This window comes from Gouania willdenowi, chromosome 9, assembly GCF_900634775.1.
Source record: "Gouania willdenowi chromosome 9, fGouWil2.1, whole genome shotgun sequence".
NCBI classification, from domain to species: Eukaryota; Metazoa; Chordata; class Actinopteri; order Blenniiformes; family Gobiesocidae; genus Gouania; species Gouania willdenowi.
The window spans coordinates 7,816,421-7,830,713 of record NC_041052.1 but is presented as its reverse complement, the minus strand read 5'-3'; the positions used below and the strand labels follow the sequence as shown (position 1 = coordinate 7,830,713).

The 14,293-nt window shown below is 37.4% G+C and overlaps 1 protein-coding gene across 27 annotated transcripts in view; it reads right to left on the bottom strand.

Moving 5' to 3' along the window:
* Positions 1-4,678: 4,678 nt before the first annotated feature.
* The window catches only part of camk2b1 (calcium/calmodulin-dependent protein kinase (CaM kinase) II beta 1), a 91,464-nt gene continuing 81,849 nt past the window's right edge, over positions 4,679-14,293 (bottom strand). For 11 of the 27 annotated variants that reach the window (XM_028457689.1, XM_028457692.1, XM_028457697.1 and 8 more), the window contains 7 exons: positions 11,163-11,252; positions 8,821-8,964; positions 7,459-7,641; positions 6,916-6,991; positions 6,132-6,226; positions 5,810-6,043; positions 4,679-4,992 (listed from right to left, as the gene is read on the bottom strand). In XM_028457689.1, the coding sequence (XP_028313490.1) occupies positions 5,811-6,043; positions 6,132-6,226; positions 6,916-6,991; positions 7,459-7,641; positions 8,821-8,964; positions 11,163-11,252 (821 nt within the window). In that variant the 3' untranslated portion in view covers positions 4,679-4,992; position 5,810. The remainder of the gene's footprint in view (positions 4,993-5,809; positions 6,044-6,131; positions 6,227-6,915; positions 6,992-7,458; positions 7,642-8,820; positions 8,965-11,162; positions 11,253-14,293) is intronic. The other 16 variants (XM_028457718.1, XM_028457707.1, XM_028457712.1 and 13 more) reach the window with 3 other exon arrangements.

Genomic DNA, 14,293 nt, shown 5'->3' with positions numbered 1-14,293 from the left:
TATATATATATATATATATATAAAGCATAAAAATCTAATCCACATTTTGGCACAAGATGAAGATGTTAGTCACGTTAGTATCAAATCAGCAAAGGGTGGATGAATTAGCTGTAGCAGCTAGGAAGCTAAAGTTACAAAAAAAATTATTAAAATACAGTAAAATATATATTAGGGAATCTTTGTTTTCCATTTGATTTCTAGAATTTAAGGTAAGATCAATTTTGCCTGCCGTGTAAATGCTCATTTTATAATATTTTCCTAAAGTATGAATAATATTACGCACCACTGATGTAGCTAGTCTGCTCTTGTTTTTAACATAAGCTTTAGCGAAACGTGCTAATACTGATTCAACAAGGTTTAGTGCCGTGGTTCCCAACCTTTTTTGGGTCGTGACCCCATTTTGATATCACAAACTTTTAACTGCTTTTAAGTTCACATTTACATGATGGAACAAAACACATTAAAAAAAAATACAGTTGTCCAATATTGTGTGAGGTGTTTTAATTTGAAGGAAAAAAAAAAAAAAAAAAAAATCAACTTAGATGTTTCAGGGGACCAGATTTGAATTCCAGGTGACCCCACATGGAGTCATGACCCTCTGGTTGAAAAACAATGGTTCAGCGCAAGATGTAAAACAATATTTGTGGCTCAGGGCTGACAGCCTACTACAAAATAAATAATCAGAAATACTTTATCAATCCCAAGGGGAAATAACTTAATAGGAATAAAGTAACTCAAACTATAAAAGTACAATGACTCACTGCTGCCAAAAAAAGTCTCATTAAGTAATTCTGAAGCTTGATGAATTTAACAACTTGTAAACTTACTCATTATGTATGTATGTAATTATATGTGGTAGATTATGGAGTAAGTAATAATAGTTTACGTAAGTAAAATAATATATATAAAAAACAGCTTGATCAGGATTTGAACTCACAACCCTGGGCTTGCAAACCAATAATTATAATTATACATTCCATGGTGATAATCAGTCTTTAGTAAAAGCCACAGATATTTCTATGCAGGAATAAAAGATCTTCTCAAAGTGTTTAATTTATAACTGGGCCAGTATTTGAATAATTCTCGGGCTGAAAACAGGGGGTGATTTACTACATATCCCCCCTTTAAATCCATGCAGAACGCTTATTGAGTGTACCATCCCTTTAACATCACTCTACATTAAGCATCGTCCTTTAAATGTCCACAGACAGTAGCACAAGTGATTGAGCATTGAGCTGCAATTACACAACAAAGACAAAAGAAGAAGAAGAAGAAAAAAGAACCAATCACATAGCCACTAAAATAAATAAATAAATATTTTAAAATAAATATAAACCTGAGGTTCACCAAAAAAACAACCATGCTCTCTTATAGTCACTTGGTCTAGACCAATGGGAGGAGAGGAGGGGGAGGGTGGGGGGAGACAAATGTGAAGGCAGCCAACGGTGGACGAGCAAAGTACAAATAACAAATCAGTTCTCAGTGCTGCCGAATCCTGGCATGAGCGACGTGTGTTTGCATGGCAACACTTTACTGTCCGTAACACAAAGCACGAAAACAAAAAAACGATGCAGAAAAATACACAACTTCATCAAATCATAAAAAAAAACAAAGTCCAGGATAGAAGGCAAAGGACTGATATGTCCTACAAAATAAAAGCCTTCGGGTTTCATCCTTCACACCAAAAACACACACTTGGAGCAAATCTGTACATACTTGTAGACATGCGCTCCACAAACTCTGGCACTCACACACATCATTATAATTATTGCACCTGGAGGCAGAAGACAGTCCTACTCTATAGTAATATAGACATCAGCAGGGGTGGACTGGGACAAATATTCAGCCCTGGCATTTTGTGTCCAGACCAGCCCATTACATTATTAGTTATTAAGTCAGTAATGCTCAACATGCGGCTTTTTATGTCTTAATTTTAATGATTCCCCCAGAAAATCTTAAGAGGGGGAAGTTTTTAACCCTTTATTACCTATAATGTTTGGCCATTTTGCAACTTTCTTTGTCCCATTTGAAAAACATGTTGACACTTTGTTTTAGACTTTAGCTACAATATCCCCTTTTTTTTTTTTGACACTTATCCACTTTTGCTCTTTCTTTAATTATTTTGGCCACTTTTCATCTAAATAAGCTATAAATAACACTTGTTTTCACCATGTTTGCCCATTAAAGCTACCCTTTGCCATTACATACCACCTGGTTCCTTTTGATTTGCCCATTTTCTGGCGACTCTTGACTGTAAATTTGGACCATTTTAGTCACTTTTTTCTGGCCATGCTAATGCCACTTCTGGGCAATTCTTGGCTAACTGTTACCATGTCTGCCTCCACTCGCTCATCAATAAAAAAAAATGTAGCTGACCAGACCGGCCCACTTTGGGTCAACAGCCCACCGATACGATGCCTGGTATGTCAGATAGCCAGTCTACCCCTAGACATCAGTGTATAGAAGCTTTCTTCACACAGATCTTTCCTCCAGAGGACTCTCTACCTCTGATTAGAAATCAGCTACAAAAAGAGCTGCTGTTGAGCACAGAGATTTTAGCCTGTTTAAAAATATCGCAACTTTTCTGACAACGGCTGTGAGTGGGTGTTTGGTTGTCGCCTAGCAACAGCAGGAGCCACCAACGGTACATCCCTCATCTCCCTAAGCGTCGTTTTAGCAACACGAGCTGAACGAGAAAATGAGTTCCTTGTGGAGGCCAAAGGCTGAAGGACTGCTGTTAAGAATACGAAGAAAAAAAATGATTCCAATGTAATGTACATTACGATTAGAATAATGTTCCTATTGAAATGTCAAATAAAAAACAGCTGTCAATGAAGGTGGGCGCGCATGAAGGGATTTGGCTCTTTAAGACACGATACAGAGAATCAGTCAAACTTCTGCCCTGTGAGTCGATTAAGTTCCTTGATCACACGTGAATTAGCATTTTGTCAACAATTGAGAGTTTAGCAGTTGTACAGAATAATGGTGTTATCTGCAGGGCAATGTGGACACATTCCAGCTGTAGGATAACTGGCTAGAACTACATCAACGCAACATTTTTAGTTTCAACGTTTACTGAAAAAAAACCCATCATTTTTCAAAACTGGCACATTCTCATAATTAGATGCATAAACTTTGAATACAAAAAGAAGTGGATAAACATGGCAAGTATTATTTCTTGTGTGGAGTGAAAAACCTACTGTGTTTACGTTAGATCAGGGGTGTCAAACTCATTTTAGTTCAGGATCCAAATACCAACCAGTTTGATCTCAAGTGGCGGGAAAACAAATTCTTATTTAATTGGGAGAAAATTTGTGGAAAAAATTAAGGAAAATTGCAGGGTTTTAGAAACATTTAATTGTTTGTTTGGAGGCACTGAGATTTCAACAGGTGAATTAGTTGATAATGTAACCAATGATTTACGTTTTCTCTGTTATTTTACTTTCTCCGGTGGGCCCGATTAGATGCTCTAAAGGGCTGGATTTGGCCCCTGGGCCCTGAGTTTGACACATTTTGCATTAAATCGACAGTCATTGTTTAAGGTCTGGATTCAGCAGTTAAACTTAAGGTAAAAAAAAAAAACTATCAATTTAAATAAAGTTATAAAGGAGTGTGAAATTGTTTAGTTTGCTCTTATAACTGGATACATTGGGGGTACGATGTTGTGGCAACAACGGTGCAGGGAGTAACTCTTGTATATTTGGGGAACACAACAAAAAGCACATGCATGGTGCGTTTGAAGAAAAATAAATAAATATTGAGAGCCCTAGATGGTTTTATCTGTGTAGATTCAAAGGTTTGGTTTCCCTTTTACTCACATTTTGGAAAGCTTCTTTTAAAAAAAATCATATATGTTAGGTTTTAAACTTCACATGCTGTCTACAGACCACAGTAGAATCAAATAATCTGGTCATGAGACAACAGAGTGTACGGTAATAACTACCATGATGGTTTCTTCCTAATGGAAATGTAAACTCATAAAAACTCCAGCTACACGCTGTTCTGCTTTGTTAAATTTCCTTCCTTCCTTCAACGCCACTAAAATACCCACGACTAGACTCAACTGTCCACACACACACACACACATTTACGTTCCCACTCACCCAGTACCATCTGAGACGCACCTTCCAACTAACCAAATGAAACAAGGCAAACAAAACTGAAATAAAAGAAGAAAAAAAAACAACAACATTAGAACAATGTTGGTGAAGTATCATAGCGAACATACCCGACACAAATTACAAAAAACTGCTAATATCATGTTCCACTTGAAAGCCACAATAAAAAAAACAGCCACTTTTGTTATATGGGGATAAACATGCTTCCTTAAAAAGAGAGAAAAAACAAACAAACAAAACCCTGCCTTTAACTCTAAAAATCACTGGCATGAATAATTCTGAAGTAAACAAATTACATATACAATTGCAAATGTGTAATAGTAATTTCCTAATAATAATAATAATAATAATATCAATAATATTATATTCATGATATTAGATTACCTAAAACTTTACATAATCTATCTCCAGTGCAGCGTTTATGTCACACAAATGTGGGTCGACGAGGGAGGACAAAAGGATCGGTGTCACAAAATGTTGTTGGGATCACAGGTAGAAGGAATCACACCCAGTGCAGTTAGAACACCCCCACCCCCTGTCAAACACCCAGTGTGGTAAGAACACCCCCACCCCGCCCCCTATCAAACACCCAGTGTGCAGGAAGAAGGGAGAAGAAGCCAGAGGGATGAAGGAAGTGAAGAATCCTTTCCAGAAGCGGCAGCTGTAGTAGTAGTAGTAGTAATAGTGATAAATAAAGAAGAGGTGCATGCTGGGTGTTCTGTGAGAAGACATGTGCTGTTGAAGGGGGGGGGCAAAGACCCACGATGCTTCTGGAACATGACTGGAGATGCCACGGTTCATCCCTTCCTCCTCCTTTTCCTCCTCCTCCTCCTTCTCCAGCAGAACACGCCTATAAAAGTTACAGCATTTAAACCTGAGGAAGAAAAACAGAAAATAACTGTTAAGAATGAGGTTTTTGTGTAATGGACACATTTACAAACACAGGTATCAAGCTAGTTCAGAAACGTGGGTGCTTTCACTACGGTATAGTGCGGGACTCAGGCCAAAAACAACTGATCATTTTATCACCTTTATTTGACTCAGTTTGTGTTAACAGCACACTTTTTGATCTAATCCAAACAGCCTCTGATGGAGTTGCATGAGCTAGTCTTTAGGGGGCGCCGTTACTGGAGTAAAGACTCACATCAGACAAATACAAGTGAGAAAAAGAGGCTCTCATCTATTGGTCAAAGTGAGCACTTGAGAGTGCTTGAAAAATCTCCATCGGTTCTTTCGCAACATTCAATCATGGAGCAGCAACAATTTGTCTCGTATTGTAACCGGTACCCTGCCCACCCACAATGCTGTGCTCTTTCATCCTCCGAGCCGAGAGTGTTTGTGTTCGCAGCGCACCGGAATCGCTCTAGACCAGGGGTAAAATAAATTGTAGAATATACAGAGTAAAAACATGGTCTTTCCATTTCTTCATGATAGAACCAAAACTCTGTGAAAGTGTGATGGTCAGCAGTTTGTTTAAAGCAGCATCTCAGATCATCTCATAGTTCAAATACACAGAAGCACCAAGCACTGCCTGATCCGCTCTAGGCTTCATTTTCTTGTTAACACTAACCCAAACGAGGCGGACTATCTGGGCGAAAAGATTCCTAGAGTATTTTAACCTCTTCTTCCCTTAGTCCCAATATTTTTTACCCTCGACTAACTTAAAGATCAGTGTGTCTAGATAGCCGTACCTCACTGGAGCGGCGCAGCGGGCGCGCCTGAGCAGTGGAAGTGGATGTTCTGCCACTTGCTGTCTCTGCGGTGCCAGACACGGGTCTCCTCTGATTGGCTGGACCTTGGCCGACCCTGGCCATCAACGTACTGGGTGAGGCGGATGTAAGCGATGCAGGCAGCGTCCTCACCAATGAGATGCACGTGAGGATTAAGGATGGTGGTGTGGATGGGCTTGCTGTTCTTGGCCAAAACTAAGAACATAAAAAGGACATTTCAGATTCCACTAATGTAATGCTAACCAATGGTAAACCTTAAAGGGCTCGAGTTGATCAATCTCACGGTTTTCAAAGTAGAATCTGTGGAAATCCATTCCCTCAACCAGGTTGCCAAGCGCCTCCGGCTCAAAGGAAGTCAAACCAGGGTCACAAATTTTACTGAAGAGGAAAAAAAAAAGTTAGGAAATTAAGATATTATTTTTAATGAGGAACATGGCTGCTGGGGAGGAAAATTACTAATCAGATAAAGACAGTGTAAGCCTCGTAAATCAATAAACTGAATATCATTTGGTCAAAAAAGATGAAAAAGTTTGAAATTGCCAGTCGAAAGTTTGTTTTGATCTCCGTTCAAGTTTTGTGCTTTGCATTGTGGGATATGGAGTTCTGTAGTCAGATGCATAAAAGTGTTTCTAAGTCATTCTTACCGTGTTTTCTTGTGTTTGCCCCTAAAACCTCTGCCAAAGTGACTTCCCAACACATTTCTGATGTTTTCACGGATTGAAAGCTGCGGCAAAACAATGGCGGATGTTTATTTTGGGGCATGAACGCAAAGATCCAAATCTGGCCAATATTAATCGTCTTGCAGAGTGAGGTGATATGACAGGGAATAACAAGAACAAAAATTGCGTCAAGAGGATGACTGTCCTCCTTGTTTGTCGAAGAAATCACAATGAGAAAGATGTAAAAATCTTTTCTGCCAACCAACCAAATGTTTGCGGTTGAGACCAAAAATAACTTGAGTGGAAATTTCAATATTGTACATCTTTTTTTTGAGCAACTAATCTTTGATTCATTAATGAATGAGGTCTACGCTGTCTTTATCTGATCAAAATTATATGTAGACTCACGCATAAGCCTCAAAGTCTCCATTATTGATTGCCTCTATCAGCTGTTCGGTGATCTTGATTATTTCCTGTTTACGAGCTAAAAAGAAAGGACAGACAGAGAAAAGTTAGATGTTATAACAGGAGCAGGACACAGTGTGAGCGGTTAGTTTTTTAATTTACATCAAACAATAAAAAAAACCAAGAATAACATCGTGATTGTGAAGTGCACACCCTAAAAGGAGGTTCAAACTGTTAAAAAGGTTTTTTGTTTCAAACTCATGAAACAAAAGCGTTGCACAACCTAAACACATTCTTTTACAAGAATTTCATCCTTTGGAACGAACACACTTTAAAAACAGCTAAATGTTGCGATGCCTCCGTTGAATAGAACACTGTACAGTTCAGAGACAGTCACATCAAACAGAGCCAGGCCACAGGCAGCGCTGACAACTGTGGTTAGCACAAGTAACAAAAACAGACCCGTCTAAAATCCTACACAGGCGTTAACTTTCGGCCTCTGGCTGCGGCACGCAGAGACAGGACGGACAAAGTACCAGTACTCACTCTGGGAGGAGGAGAGGGAAGGACTGGAGGGGGGGTTAGGGGGAGGTGGGGAGGTGGTGTTTGCAGGTAGAGGGGTGGGCCTGGTGCTCTGCACTGGTGGTGGCGCAGCGTCGGTCTCGGGTGCGGGTGCAGGAGCAGCCGGCACCCTGCGGACGCTGCTTACCAGGTCTGTGAGCCGTGACACTGGTGCCGTTCAGACAAGATGGAGATAGATGAGTGGACAGATGGACGCAGGAGGAAGGAATGTACAGAGCAGAATGAATCAGAATGACTGAAATACAAACATCACAGAAAAAATGGATAGTGGGATTTGTGACATTGATCTTATAAATTAATGTGTGTGAGCTCTATGAATGTTCAGCTTCCTAGGATAGGATGGGCTTCTTTAAACATAGATTTTTTTTGTCGTTGTCGTAATTCATTAATAGCAGTAAACTTTCAATGACTTCTATAAAAAAACAACAATAGTTATAATGATATTAGTGTATGCAACAATGAATCAAACATACTTAATCTAAATAGAAAAAAAAGGATGAAAATGCCACTTGAAAGTTAGTTTTTATTTTCACCTTTAACATGTTGTTTGTTGAACTTTTCACGCATTGCATTTTGGGAAATGGAAATAGTGTTAAGCAAATTACTGTAGTTCTTGTCTGGTGTAAAAATAAACCAATAAATCACGGTAAGAATAAACTTCTATGTATCTGTTTACGGGACTCCACATCCCACAATTATTTTTGGAGTAAATAATGTTCAATTCATTGATCTATATATATATATTTTGTTTATGTTTCCTGGAATTTTGGTTGCATTTTCTGAATTTTCGTTTGCGTTCCCTGAAGTTTTGATTGCGTTTCAAAACGCAACCAAAACTTCAGGAAACAGAAACAAAAATTTTGATTTGTAAACAAAACCAGCATTTATTTTTTGATTTTTTTGTAATGACAGTTTTGTTTGCAAATCTGTTTTTAAATTACAACTAAATTTTTGTTTGATTGTATTAAAAAATACATAAATTTCTCTCCATAAACTATGTGCGCTTGAAACACAAAGCTAGATAAGTTTGACTTTTTATTTATTTATTTATTTTTTCCTTTTTAAACAGTGGGATAATATAAAAATACATTGTGGAGACAAATGAAAGTTGTTAGAGGAAACATGTTCCTCAAATAACTTTATAGGAGGAATATTTTTTCCTTAGAAAATCTGTATATAGTAGAGGCTAAAGTACATTAAATATGAAGCATGGATGTGTGCAGATCATATTGATTGATTTGTCTTGTTTCTGATTGATTTTCACATGAACCTATCATATCTACACATTAAACCATCTACTCCTCCCTTCCTGTCACTTCTACTTACTCTGCATAGGGACAACTGGGGTGTGTGGAGGGGAGGGGGCGGAGAGGGCAGCTTCAGTCGGGGGGCTGGCTCTGGCTTCTCCGTCAGTAATGGGCCCTGAGCCCCTGCGGACTGAGCCCAGCAAGTCAGCAAACTTTGTAGCAGCTGAACATGGGAGACAGCTTACTCTGTAGTGCTTTAAAATAAATGTAATCCAGGTTGAAAAGAACAAAGACAAACTGTAGTGTCCATTCTGGAAAATGTTAGATCATATAGACAAGACTAATCCTACGTGGAAGTCTTGTTTTTGAGCACTGGTCAAAATTATTGGTAACCAAAAACAATTTAGGTGTTTAATTCTGATCTAGTACGACCTAATATAGGGGTGTCAAACTTATTTTAGTTCAGAGGCCAAATACAGTTAGTTTTAGAATCTAGGCAATGAAAACGAGGAATTTCAACATTAATGTGCATTTCTAAGTATCAATAGTGAAGGATATTCACTTTAATTTCCTTAATTTTTTGACCAATTCTTATTTAATGTAGAGAAATTTTGTGGAATACTTTGAGGACAATTTCAGGAAAAACTTTGTTCTTTAATGCTGTTAAATTTTACTCCACATTACCTAATTCCTATAAGCGTTACACAGTACTTTCACATCACAGTGTTTATCAGCTTGTCGTCAGAAAGTATTTTAATTTATATTGTGAATGTCACCAAACTGCAGTAAAACCTGAAGAGAGTTACTTGGGTTTTTTTTCTACCAAATTTTCTTGTAAATTTTTAAATAGCTTTAGACTAAAAACCTAAAAAACTACAAAACTAGACAATTTTCTAAGCATTAGAATATAAAAAGCCATTTGAGCATAAATTGGATATCATTGATAGTTTAGCTCTACTACAAATTCTCAAAATTGTCTACTAGTAGACGATTTTGCCATACTAATCTACTCTGGTACTAGTGCACCAAAAACCTTTACTAGCAGAACAACATTTTTACTAGTTCACTCTAAATCTGTTTTCAGTCTATTAGGTCTAGTAGTAGTACTAGTAGACCTAATGCAAATAAAGTAGGAGGGATTATAAATAAATCCAGCTCCCCGATTGGTTGTAATATTTACAAAAGCCAATGGTTAACCTGAATTTACCTTTTCCCTCCCCCTGATAAGCATATAAGGCTAACTCGTAGGACTAGTGACACATTTGGTTTCACGAGTACTAACGGTGACACTTTTTTCTTCACTAGTGAAGTATACTAAACTTAAACCTAAATGAAGTAAATTACATGTACTCTAAATTTAAGCGTTGTATCACTATTGTTGCTATCACCAATATTAAATTTATGCGTAACTTATTTAAGGCTTGGAAATTGTCCCGTTGTCCCGATCCGATAGCCAGAAAACAAATATTAGAATTTATTGAACTCTCCGATATAGATTATATTATTTTTATTAAATTGCAGAATACTGTAGATATTATGTTGAAGGTTAACATTTACGTAACCAATCTGTTAATAATATATGGGTCAGTTTTTCTTATACCTACTGTTGCTGACTATTGTTCTTTGGTTGAGTAACATCACTTGATCAAGCCTTTTCTAACATTCCACATTACAAAAAAAGTCATAAAAGTATGTATGATTCGTGCTGATTTCGCCTCGGATCGATATCGGCCAATATTCAAGGCTGCAATATCGCTATCGTATCGGAAGTGAAAAAGTTGCATCTGGACATCCCTAGAAAATGAGATAACACAGGGGCTTTATTCCTTCGACTGTCATTTTACATTGCTGTGTTTTAGTTTTGTTCTTGTTTTTCCTAATAATTTATGTCTGACCTACAGTTCTTACATTTGCACTATTATCTTATGTTAATATTTATTTTTTGTTTCCCACTGTATTTTCATTGTGTTGCGGCAAAAGTGAATTCCCCCTCTGGGGATCAATAAAGGCGTATTCAATTCTATTTTTTTGGTTATTTTTATTTGTTGGTTAAACATCTAAATTCGGGCAAACCAGTAACTCTGACCAGTGCATTGTTATTCTCCAAGACAAAGAATATAAAAGGAGCAACAAAAGGAGAACATTTGAAAACAAATCACACGCTTGATCGGGTTGTGTTCATGAGAAGCAAATAAAAAGCCCAAATGTGTATGAAACAGACCAGGCAGAGGAGTAAGTTTATGTTTGTTAATGTTTGAATTTTAGAGCACATGCTGTTATCCGTTTCAAAGGTTATTCTCCAGAGATTTAGGGGCAGAGCTATACTTTGAATACATGCGGTATGAGGACCAGGATTAGCTGCTTATAACTGGACTGTGTTATTGGTATAGGAGGTGCACTGTGCAGGCCAGGCTGACTTACAGTGCACGGCAGCGGAGGAGCTCTGAGAGTTATCGGGCAGGGAGCTTGTACTGGACTGAGCTTTAAGTGAGCTGCTGTCTAAGCTCTTCCCTGTCAACAACATCCACAGAGAAAAACCAAACACACATGGTTTGTGTCAGGGGACAGATGAAAAGCAAGGTCACATTTCTTTTGAACACAAATAGCAGCAGGGTTGGGGTCAATTACATTTTTAATTTCCCATGTTCAATTACGATTACAGTGACCAGTGGTTTTTCCAAATATAATTATTTAATTATTGTTTGATGATGTTATAATTTCTGTTTCCAATTTCCTACATAGTATTTATGCCTTGTATTATTTAATTCTATTTTATTGTTTGATGCTGTTATATTTTCTGTTTTTTTGGAGCTGCTGCAACATCTAAATTTCCCCCATTGGGGGATCAATACAGTTTTATCTTAAATTAGTATTACAATTATTTTCTATCCTCAGAAAGTCAATTCCAATTACGTTCTCAATTACTAATAATCACAATTCTGTTAGCATCTCTTATAATAACTGGTCCTAAATCAGCTGTAAAATACACTAAAAACAAATATCTATCCTATCTTTACCTTGTTAGGCTTCCTAATCAATTATGAAAATATATGTTTTAATATTTTTGGTGTGGGCATCTGAGGCTTTTTCTTGTGTCAGTATACCCTTAGATCATTTTTTTAAAAGGTAAAATGTGTTAAAGCTTGATATGAAACATATTTAATAATAATGTTAACTACATACTGTATGTGTAGAACTGTGCATAGAACTATAACACGGTTCCTCAGTTTTGGGTTGAATTATAATAGACATTTTTCATAGAATTTTCATGGCATTTGCACTTATAAAGTAAATGATCTAAAGTCAATTACAATTTAAATACAATTACAACAGCAATTATATTTTAAATTACAATTACAATTATGCCATAACTGTAATTAAGTACTTAATTACATGATTCCAATTATAACTGACCCAACGCTGAATAGCAGAAATGTCACAGAAAGCTGACGGAAGGAAAAGCCATGTGGAATGACATGGAGGCAGATTAAACACAGGACAACAAGCCCAGTCAACCATTTATCATGTGGAAATTTGCAGCCACTTTTCAGTGACATTCTTCTTTTGATAGTTGAAGGGAAGAAAAAAAGTGTCTAATTTGGATAACGGCTCTGTTTCTGGAGAATTCTGAGCTCGGCGTTTACTGTGACTGACATTCGACTGAGAGTTTAATGGGAATTTTGCCAGTGAGCAAAGGATGGATGATGGAAACAGGAATTTATACAGAACTCATTACTGTGAAGTCTGTTTCATCAGCTGGCACACAAACTTCACTGAAATTGACATAATCATCGACAAATAGTCCCAACAGGGATGAAATCTACATAGCAGATGAGTAGCGAGAAAAACAAGCGTAAACAAGGTATTTGCTCATCAAACGGAAGCAAAAAATTTTATATACAAATAAACTGACAAACTCCTCCAAACATTTTTGACTAAAAATGCCTTTTTTCTGCTCTCACCAGTGCTACATGAGATAATAAACCATCATATCAACTTATGTATGTATGTGCGAGGCACAGAGGTGGCAAAAAGTACTAGTCTTCAGTACTCAAGTAAAAGTATAGATACTTAAAAGTAAAAGTATTGAAGTTGCTCCCTTACTTGAGTAAAAGTAAAAAAGTACATGCTACTAAATGTGCTAAAGTAAAAAAAAAAAAAAAAGGAAAAATGAAAACAAACCATACATGGAATCAAGTTAAATCTGTTAACTAGAGAATTTAACACTCATAATAAAAACAATTTGTGAATAAAATGTGTTAAGAAAAAAAAGTGCAACTACTTAATAAAACCCAGAGCAGCTTTGAGTTTAACATTTTTAAAAACTTGAAAATGTTACCCATAAAACTAAGGCACCAACCTAACAGGAAAAAGCTCAAACTACCAACATTTTTCATTTAGCCTCAAGAGAATCATGTTCCCCGAGTTTCTGGAACGGAAACGTGCCCTTTTTGTTCGGAAAATGAGTCGTGCTGCTGAAAAGCCTTTCACAAGCAGCTTCGCTTGTTGGTTTGCGTTTTTTTATGTTGTGATGTCATCTTCCAAGGTCTTAAAAGTAACAAGCTCATTTTTAAAATATAAGGAATAGAAAATACAGATATTTGTTTAAAAAAGGAGTAAAAGTAAAAAGGCGGCAAAAAATAAAGTACAGATACCAGAAAAAACTACTTAAGTACAGTAACAAAGTATTTGTACTTTGTTACTTGTCACTTCTGGTCAGGAAATACTTGGTAAATCTTTGACAGAACCAGTGACTGCACTGAGATTAGGAGAATTGGTTTTGCATTTAACGCCAACTAATCCTTTAAAATCCAACTAAAAAGAAAAAGGAAAGAGGAAACTAATACATCCACACAATTAGCCCTGAGTAGTCCATGTTACGCTCTCTCCTCTGTTTGCATTGGAAAGAATGAAAAAGATATGAGCTGAGATGGTTGAAAAGCCAGCGCAGGTGTAAGGTTACAAAGCAGCTGTCAAGCACCGACCTGACAGGATCCCACTCAGGCCAACGAGGCCAAGCACCAGTCCCGTCCTCACTGCGCTCACCTGGCTCTTGGCGTTTTCTCAACCAGCTTGTTGGTATCAGAGCGCTAACAAAGCTGCCGTGGGAGACTTTGAGGGAGGGTGGCGCTGACACGGTGGTGCTGTGTATTTTTAAAGTCTCTTGTTGCACTTCATCTACGTTTTCCTGCCACTGGGGTTAATTTTAGAGGCCTGCCTCTGCTTATAGCCCCCGACTCTCATCCCAAGGTGCCCGAACCCTCTCCACTGCTGCCAGTGGAGCGGAATGGTGCTGGAGAGGCTCTAATTTAGGATCTGGGAAGGGCTGGAAAGGGTTGGGGCAGCATAGTTCAAAGTACAGTAAATGACAGCAAGGCTAAAAGATAAAAGGAATATAATGTACGTTTCACATAAATGTAAAAAAGCATGATTTTTAAACATTGTTTGATATGGATCACAGTAACTATTAATAATCTGATATCCCTGTGTAAGGTTTCTCTCTCTACCTGCTTCCCAGTTCTTTTAATGGAACAGCTCCGAGGACAGAGAAT